This window comes from Sturnira hondurensis, unplaced genomic scaffold, assembly GCF_014824575.4.
Source record: "Sturnira hondurensis isolate 20B ecotype Veracruz unplaced genomic scaffold, ASM1482457v3 Scaffold0008897, whole genome shotgun sequence".
Taxonomy (NCBI): domain Eukaryota; kingdom Metazoa; phylum Chordata; class Mammalia; order Chiroptera; family Phyllostomidae; genus Sturnira; species Sturnira hondurensis.
In genome coordinates, this window is record NW_028081528.1 from 2081957 (window position 1) to 2091678 (window position 9722).

At 41.6% G+C, this 9722-nt stretch overlaps 1 protein-coding gene across 1 annotated transcript in view; it reads right to left on the minus strand.

The window, feature by feature from the left end:
* Positions 1–6186, minus strand: part of CRPPA (CDP-L-ribitol pyrophosphorylase A) — a 198352-nt gene extending 192166 nt beyond the window's left edge. Inside the window, exon 1 of the mRNA XM_037056259.1 lies at positions 5723–6186. Within this exon, the coding sequence (XP_036912154.1) occupies positions 5723–5961 (239 nt within the window). The 5' untranslated portion in view covers positions 5962–6186. The remainder of the gene's footprint in view (positions 1–5722) is intronic.
* Between the last annotated feature and the right edge of the window lie 3536 nt (positions 6187–9722).

A 9722-nucleotide genomic window follows, 5' to 3' on the forward strand; every position in this document is an offset into this window, starting at 1 on the left:
TTCCTAGAATAGGATGGATTTTACTGGAATACTCTGCTCAGGTAGTTTAATCAGTTGAAAATGAAGATTTCAACAGTATTTTTTTTTAAACCATGGAAAATCAGGCTCTGTTAACACCTGGAAGTTGTTCTCATGAAGCTGCAAGGTTTAGCCTGAAGGGACAGTGGCAACTATGGCTCACTGCCATGACAAACGTCATGGAGACTGGGCCTCTGTATTGTGCTGTGGCCCTAATTTAAAGATTTCAATATTTCCATATCCACCCTAGTATTTTAGTAGCAAAATACTGAAAGGGCTGGCTCCTGATTGTCTTCCCCAAATCAAGTCTCCCTGCTACAACCCATGAAGGCTTCCAGCGGTCAGGTGCCATCTGCCAGTCCTGGTCTCATCTCAGGTGCTGAAGGAGCCCTATGGGAGCCACTGGGAACTGCACACAAAATCCTAATCATCTGATCTGTACAAAATATCAGCCTGTTCCTTCCTTTGACTCAGAGTTAACCCTTTTATTAATGAAGCATTAAGACAAAATTTTTTAACATCAAATTCACATATCTGAACAATCGATCAATGAAAAGTTTCCTAAATGCCTTTTTATTTCTGAATCCTTGATCCAATTAATCACTAAGATCTATCAATTCTTATGTAAATATTTCTCCTGGCTTCCCTACTCCATTCCTACATTCAGCTTAATTCAAGCAATCCACATTGCTCATTTGGATTAAAATGTATGTATTTATTTCTATTCTATCTTACAGAGAGTTTGCAGTGGGTTCAGAAATATAAGAAAGAACAATTTTTTAAAGTACATAGGAAACAAAACTGAAAGACAAGGAGAAAACATAAAATCTTATGATCCATAAGTTAATACCTTGAAAGACATACTATGGAGTCTTAAACACTTACTAAAAATGGACTTCCATTGATTTTCCAAGCAATAAGGTAACAATCCAACTTCAATCACAAAATAGTTTTCATAACAAACACATATGGACAAAACAGATTTTTTTCCCTTTGAATTCATGTGGAGTTGGCAGACTCGAGAAGACCAATTTATATTAACTAAACTAATAAGGGAGAGAAACATGAATTAGAATGTCAATATTTTAATGTAAAATGACATACATTACTATCACTATAGCACTATGCTATATTAGTGGGACACCATATTTTCCTCTTATAGAACATGGGTATGGGAGGCCAACTTATAATAAGATTTTTGATGATCATGGAACCATATCAAGGAACAAGTTACCTCAAGCAATATTCTTCGCCTGGGAAAACTGGAGAAACCTCAGGAGTATAGAGAAGGCTGTGCCAGGCGTTGTTCAAATCTATTGTCAGAAGAATTCCCCTCCCTGCCCGGCCCACCATCACCACAAAGAATCTGAATAAGCCAAAATGTGCATCTCTAACTTGCTTTTGTTGTGGTTGTTATTTTAATCTATTTAGCTAGTGCAGATTGTCTGACCCTCCTTAATGACGCTTTCTTTCCTTAGATATTTGAAACCAGAAATTAGATTACTGGCAAGAATTTCTACTGCCTAGTTCAGATCTGAAAAGATATTTTTTTTCTTATTTTTTAAAACTTATTTATTTTAATTGTTGTTCAAGTACAGTTTTCTGACTTTTACTCCCATCCCAGCCCACCCACCCAGTGCTCCCCACCTCCCTCCCATTTCCACCCCCCTTAGTTGTTGTCCATGTGTCCTTTATATTTGTTCATGTGAGTCCTTCCCCTTTTCCCTTGTGATTCTCTCCCCTCTCCCCTCTGGTCACTGTGAAAAGACATTTTTTTAAGTAAAATTTAAACATGAATCTATCGGCTGTGGATGGATTTTACGATTTAACTTTCAGAGCTTCATGCCCTTTCCAATAATACCCCTTTCCCATGATTTATTTTCTTAGAGCAACATTTCCTTGAGAAAGTCAAGTCATAAATAGTTATGTAAAAGGTTAATATCCTTGATCTCAGTTTCTTGTTAGTAAAATGAAAAAAATCAAAGTTCTCTTCAAGTTAAATAATCTGTGTCTCAATAATTTATATTGCAATTCCTTCTAAAAGGCCAAAATAAACTTTCAAACTCCTAGAAACTTTAATCAACTTCTGAAAAGCCCTTGTTTTTAGTACAACTAAGAATTTGGTTGTTATACTTGATTATTTTAATTGTACCCATAATACACAGATCTGAACTACCAGTTGCATAATCTTAGTATAGAACATATGTGAACATATATAAACAGATACATATATACTTGTTCATGTCTATACATACATACATGTAATGGTTAATTATAGTAAAGATATCTCCACACAACTGATTTAGATAGCTAGAGCTTTTAGTCAACGTCTCAGATTTGTGAGGTTTCAGAGATTCTTCTGAATCTCATTTAATCTGATCAACAGTTTCTCGAAGAAGTGGTGTACAAGCAGAACTTGGCTAAACTAGACAAATATGTACTTTTCCCATTTTGCCAGCAGGAAAACACAAAGCAAACAAACAAAAATCTGAAGTCCCAGTCAATTCACAAGATAGATTTTTTTCTCTCAAGTTCTTCTCCAGCTTCTCAGTCACATATACCTCTACAGAGTGATTTTCAACCAGTGCGTGGCACACCAGTGTGCTGCAAGAATCTTTAAAGCATGCAGTACCTGACTATTAAGTCAGGAGTCCTGACCTCTTTTCTCTTAGATTGTCAAACAAAAAAAATGACCACAGTCCACACAATAGCCACCTAGTGTGAATGAATCAAAAGTATACCTCTTTTTTTTATCAGATCAGCAAAAGGCATATTTTTATGTGCCGCAGAATTTTAGTAATTAGTTTATGAGTGCCGTGAGATGAGAAAGCTTGAAAATTGCTGCTCTAATACATGTACCTTTAATTCTTGAAGTGTTCAAAGGTCTTATGACCAATCAACTTGCTTCTTTATAGATGTTCTACCTCAGGGCTATGTTTCCACTTTCTGGGGCCTGTTAAATCTGATTGGTTAATACTCCTCTATCACTTTTCTTTCTTCCAGAGTTTTATCTTTCATCTGCTCTTCTTGCTCAGGCATTTATTTTTCCCTAATGTGGCTATATGTTTTTAGTCCCTTTGGGTGGGTAAATGAAAGAGTGGAAATAAACACATGTGTTAGTAGCATTGTTTAAAAGTTATGATGGCAAAAAAATGAAAAAATAAAAGTCACACTGGTCACGTTTCTTTACATTTCCCTATCTAGACTCAGGAATTCAGGGCCAAACTTTGGGTGCCCTCCTTCTCTATCCTAAGCTCTAAGCAGTTTGTTGGTTCCAAATTCCAAAAAAAGAAACTGACCCATAAGGATTATTTTTCAAAAAAGTATCTTTGATTTCTTAGTCAAGAAAGAACTAAGAAGCAAAGATTACTCACAAAAACTGCTCAACCCTCTACTAGTGAGATGGCAAAAGCTTGAACAAGGAAAATCCTAACTATTGAAAGAAAAGTCGAACTCCAGACATTACATAGTCACAGCTGTTAAAGGGCAAGGGGAGCTGACACTCTCAACAGCACCTGGAAGATTGACAGTGATGACACCCAATTACATCTTGTCTTATACAGGATGGAATTGAGAACTCCTATTGAGAACTCTGCTACACCTTTAATAAGTAGTAAGCAGGTATAATTTCTCCAAAAAGCAAAAAAAAAAATAAGAATTTTACGAGACACTCTATGCTTCCATTTCCTTCCCTTATTTGCATAATTTATCTTTCAGGATGAAATAACCTGAGCATTTTGGTACCAGGCTGTAGGAAAAGTATCAGCAGTCCAGAGATCCCACCTTTTACCAAAAGAAGAGAATGGCTGTCATTTGCCAAACATCTAAGAAGCACCTATACATACACTCCTGGAATGCAAGGTATCCGAGGATTTCCAGAGACATACCCCAAATATCATATTCTATAATTTCTTCAGGCATTGGAATAGTGACAAAAATGAGCCCTGGTGTATTTCAAAATGGAGGTTTTGATTAGTCACTATTAAGATTTTTATGGCTGCTGTTAACAATTAAAAAAATGGAAAACAAGTGTTACTTTATTTTCCATAAATAGGATCTTTCTGGAATATTCTTTTACTTTAAAAGTTTTTTTAGTATTCACCTATCTCAGGCTGCCTCATAAGATGAAAAACTGCAAGTTAATATAGAAGTTTTCATAGAAAGAAAAGTTAAATGTAAAAGGACCCTACTCCTCTATATCTAATTACTAAATAGAAAAAGGCCCTGCTGAAAAAGATCCATCGTGTTCTATAGGATTAACTGTGCAAATGGGCCATGTTGACATAGTGTCTGTGACATTAGAATATTGTAGGTGCATGATCCGTACATGGCTTCAAGGAACTCACCCTCAAGTACCCGGAGAAATGGAAGACTACAGAACAGGAGAGGAAGCGCTTGGACCTGTTTCAAGGTCTGTATGAATTTCATATGTAATCACAGGGCGGATTATATGAATCAGGGGTGATTAGGGCTTTTTATAATTCCATTTTCCAAATGACAATATTCAAAAAGTAAAATTAACGATATGCAAAGCAACTTGGGCCCTCTGGCTCCTGGAGTGTGTGAACGCATAGCGGGGAACTCTTTTTGTGGGTGTATAACATGCGACCCTCCTTTAACTAGAACCTATTTCATTTTCCTTAAAGTAGCCTGCAAAGGATACTAAAAGATGCCATCTCTCTTTAATTGCAAACAGTTCACATCAATCAAGGTTTAAACATACTACCACAGCTCCCCACTAGCTTCAAGAAGTTCAAACACCTCAGCAAGGAGAATGTGGGCCTTTGCAAGCCCCCTGCTTCTCATGCCTCCAGCCTTACCCCATACTCCCCCGCATTACCTGGGGCTAAAACCAAGATAAGACTAATAAAATAACATACCCCTCTTTTCACTTCTTTAGCTCCACACTACAGCTCCTCTAGTCCTCCTTGTCCCATTCCCTCTCCCTCCTTCATTTCCCCACTTTCCTAGTAAGGCGTGTGATGGCTTCAACGTAGCACTCTTAAATCCGTTCCCACCATTCAAAGTCTTCAATTAAATTCTCCTCAGTCCACCTTCAGCACATAGTGAATTAGCAGTGTATTTCATAAGATGTGCTCAGTTACCCTGTGTGAATGAGTGGATCAAGTGAATGAACAAAGGCCCACGAACCCAGCTATGCAAGTAAAACTCATAACCTACGTGCATGCTGGGGAGTAGGGACAGGACGTGCACATGCCCAAGAGGGAGAAAGACTATGCCAACGAGAGAGAATGAGGTGAGGAAAAGTAGAGACGGTGAATGAGACACAGGCAGAGCCGGGGAGCCTCCAACAACAGTTTCTCCTCATTAGTTCTCCCCTGTGGGGCCACAGGGAGAACTAATGTCCCTTCGTCCCATCCCGCGCGCCCCGTTAGCCCAGCTTGGATGTGGGCCGGCTTTCCCCACCACGTGGACGGCTTGGGCACCTAAGGGGCTCCGTGGGGCAGCCCCAGCCTCCTGGCCCATCTGTTAAAGCAGAGCGTCCGTCTCTGAAGTGCGAGAGGGAATGGAAGCCAAACCCGAGTGGCTGAGACGGTGGAGACGACCCCACAGTCGGCCGAGAGAAGGCGCCCGCGCGAGAGCAGCCACAGGGGAAGGTGTCGCGAGCCGGCCTGGGCGGGCAGGACGGAGGGAGGGAGGCGGAGGCCGGGTCTGAGCCGTGGGGCGCGCTTGGCCGCATTACCTCTCCAGGGCCTGCAGGGTGTAGCTGATGAGCGGCCTCCCCAGGATGGGGCAGAACTGCTTCGGAGTGGGGACGCCCATCCTCTCCCCGCTCCCCCCCGCCGGCAGCACGGCCGCCACAGCCAGCGAGCGGCGCTGGGACTCGGCCTCGGCCCCATTCAGCACCGAGGCCGAGGCCGCCTGATCGGCGCCGCACTCGCCGTGCAGGCTAGGCCCCGGCTCTGCGGGCCTGGGCTCCATGGCGGCGGGCGGCGCGGCGGGCCCTGCTCTCTTCGGACCAAAGCTCCAGCGGCTGCTCGGGCACCCGAACGGGATCGCAGGGTAGAAGGCGGGCCACCGGCAGGGGTGCAGAATGCACGGCTAGCGCCCACTCGATCGGAGCGCCCGGGCAGTTGAGGGTCCCTAGGGAACGATCCCGCTGCCGATCTTCCCTCTCCCGGACTCAGCGGCCTCTGCACTGAGCCCAGCGCCCCCGGCCGGCCTGAGTTTCCAGGCTCTTTGCTTCCCCTGCGGCAGGCCCTGCAGGAGCCAGCAGGTGCAAGTGTCAGCCTTCCTATACCTAAAGGGTCCCGCTAAACTTAGAAGCTATGAGAAGGCTTAGGTCTGGGCTTCCTCCCATCCCTCATCCCTTGGAGATTTGAAAGAATTTGGAATAAAGTCACAGGATGGAACAGAAAATGTGCGCCTCGATTATCTGACTTTCGTTAAACTCTGGTAAAGGCAGGTAGATGGACAAACGCTATTAGGACGCGTCAATAACCCAATCTGGCCATTGAAGCCCCCTAGGGCGTTCCAAAACCGCTGCCATTTATGCCCTACCCTCAGACTGGAGTTTAATTGGTCTGGTGTGTAGCCCAGGGTTTGAGATGCCTTTAAAGGCCCCCAGATTCCAATGAGCAGGAACGTTTTGGAACCACAGCCAAAGCAGTCATAGGAATAACTGGTGAACATTCGACGCACATTATCGCATTTAATCTCCAGGAGAACCCGACTATTACTGTATCCCTTTTACAGAGGCAGAAACAAGGGCTAATGTTTAAGTAACTTGTGTAAGGTTGCATACCTAAGGGCAAAGCTGCCGTCAAGCCCTTGCACAGAAGCATAGAGTTGAAAAATAGCCTGAGTTGTATCTTGCCCTTTTTTAGCACTGTCCTTGCTGTCTGTGTTTAGCATGAAAATGCAGTGAAGTACGTGGAGTGTCAGAGCATATTTCTTTTTATTTTCTGACTTGAGAGAAAGAGAGAGAGAGGACCATGGATTTGGTGGTATGTCCTCTGACCCAGGACAAAACTGTAACCTTGGTGTATCAGGACAGTGCTCTAACCAACCGAGCCATTTGGCCAGGGCCTGTGTCAGGACACATTAGTTTAGGTCCCAGGAATGTAAACTCCATGAGTTCAACGGCCTTACTTTTTTGACTCTGGTTGTGTACCCAGCTCCTGGAATATAACAGAGGCTTAATAAATGTGTGCTGAATGGACTGTGATTAAATTAATTAATATGAATTTTAATTAAATATTTACAAATTAATATTTATTAATTAGTAAATAAATAAATATTAATATAATTAATATCTATTGATATTCACCCACCAATAGTTGATATAACGTTTATAAAAAGGAAATCTTTTAAGCACTGAGAACATTATCAAGTTATAGTATTCCAATTCGGGCACCCTGGCTGGTGTAGCTCAGTGGATTGAGCATGGGCCCTCGAACCAAACAACCGTGGTTCCATTCCCAGTCAGGGCACATGCCTGGGTTGCAAGCCAGTTCCCAGCAGGGGATGCATGAAAAGCAACCATACATTGATATTTCTCTCCCTCTCTCCTTCCCTGCCCCTCTAAAATAAATAAATATAATCATTAAAAACTATTTCAATTCAGTAATTTTACCCATTTTTCTCAGTTAAGATGAAAGCATACAAAATTAAAATATAAATGTTCTGCTCTTATTATTATCCCAAGTACTCTCAGTTTCACTTGTGGTACTGTTATTGTTATTAGTAGCATTTAGCTTTGTTCTAGTAGAAGATTGTTAGATCACTGACTCAACTCAAAAGTGGGCATCATAATATACCTGGCCTTTCAGCACCGCTACCACACCTGTGTCTGGCCTGTTGTATGCATTCATTTACCTTCTGTTGACTAGCCAGATGGATAAATGAAAGAGTGAGTCTACTAGAGAGGCAGAAAGGCACATGAATTGTTTCTATTAATATTGATCTTTATATCTCTTTTTTTAACCTAACAGTAGAGTTACAGCTAGTGTTCATTTTCTGTCTTGAGGGGGGGAAGCATAGTTATAAAGGTCTTATTATTATTATTATTATTATATTAATTGATATATAATCATTATATATCACTAATCCTTGACTACTTTTAGTCAAAATTATTTATTTTATTGATTTCTCTTCTTAGAACAAATATATCAATTTTTCTGTATTCATTATGAATCATTAGACCTTATATAATGGGTATTAATGATGTTTAACAGACTTGTATAGAAAAGAAGAACAGACTGTTCATTTGTATATCACAGTATGAAAAGCAGTATTTTTCTGTCTTTTTATATAGATATAAATAATTAGTTTCTTATTATGAATACTTTGGGTGAAAGATGTAATTTCCATATTACTTTATACCAAGTTATAGCAGCCACGTTATGAGAATATCTTCTGTACAACAGGCATTTGAAAGCACACACTGTGAGAAGGACATCTCGCAGGTTGGGCCCTGCCCGCCCTGCAGCTGTGGCAACAGAGAGATCCTAGAACCACTAACATGAGCCAGCCAAAAAGGTAAGAATTCTTGCCAAGTCAGACTGCCAGATTTCCACTTACAGAGTTTGGTGGAAGCAGAGTGGTAAGAGTCCTTCCCCCCCCCCTTTTACTAAATACAGATAAGCAGAATAAAATTTTTGTGAAACTAATTCCTTAGGCTTAGTGACTCTTGGTTACTTGGTGTGAATACTCATGGATTTTGTTAATTCTGTTTTTTCTCTGCGTGTCTGGTGTGTCTCCTTTAATCATATACCGTGTGCTGAGAGTTTGGCCTTTGTGACCAGTGAGAACATTTTTCTCTCTGGCCTTCACCGTCCCCTTGCTGGGTGTGTCGTGCTCTCTGTCCAGCCATTTCCTTCTCAATAGACTAGAAGGGAGTTTTCTACATCTATCCGTTTCCTCCCAGAGGCAGTAAAATCAGGGCTGCTCATTCTTGTTTGCCACCAGTCGGAGCATGCGTATACTCACACACCCGGCAGAGAGGATGAACTGTGGAAGGACCTGTAGAAGTTTGCTTGTAAATGGATTACCTCCTAAGCCCAGTGAAAGATGACAGTAAAATTTGACACTTGCTCTTCCCAAATCCAGACCAATTGGTAATTGATCCTTTCGTTCCCAGGGATAGGTATTGCCCAGGTCCTGCCGGTCTGGCTTGGCCTTTTGCCTGCCTGGGACATGTAGGTTGTCAATTCTTTTGGCTATCAGAGAGAATGACTCTGGAAGTTCATAACCTTTGCACCCTTTGAGGCCATTTGAGTCCATGGCATAGTTGATGCTGCCAGAAATATTTACGGTTGTCCCAGCGGAAACCTGGCAAAATATTTCCAAAGATGTAAAAACTCTATGATGAAAAACTTGGACAGATTAGAAGCTGATGGGGGAGGGAGCTGTTTCCCCTAAGCTAACATAAAACTGTGGGCCCAGAGGGAAAGAAGAAATTAGAGATGATGTAGATGGACAGGTAGATCAACCTGTGATGTTACTTAAGTTACACTGGATTGTTTGGGAAATTGAGAGCAATCGTTTTATCTTACACATCTCTGCAAAGCCAGCAATGCAGTCTAGAAGCAGTTCAGAGCCCAGTTATTTTCATGACCCCGAGTTCCTAAGGCTGGAGGAAAGAGAATGAAATAAGAAATTTTTTGAAAGCACAGAAATCCACTGTTCTGGTTACAAGGGAACACCTTGTAACCAGAAAAATAAAAATCTTGATTGTCTTC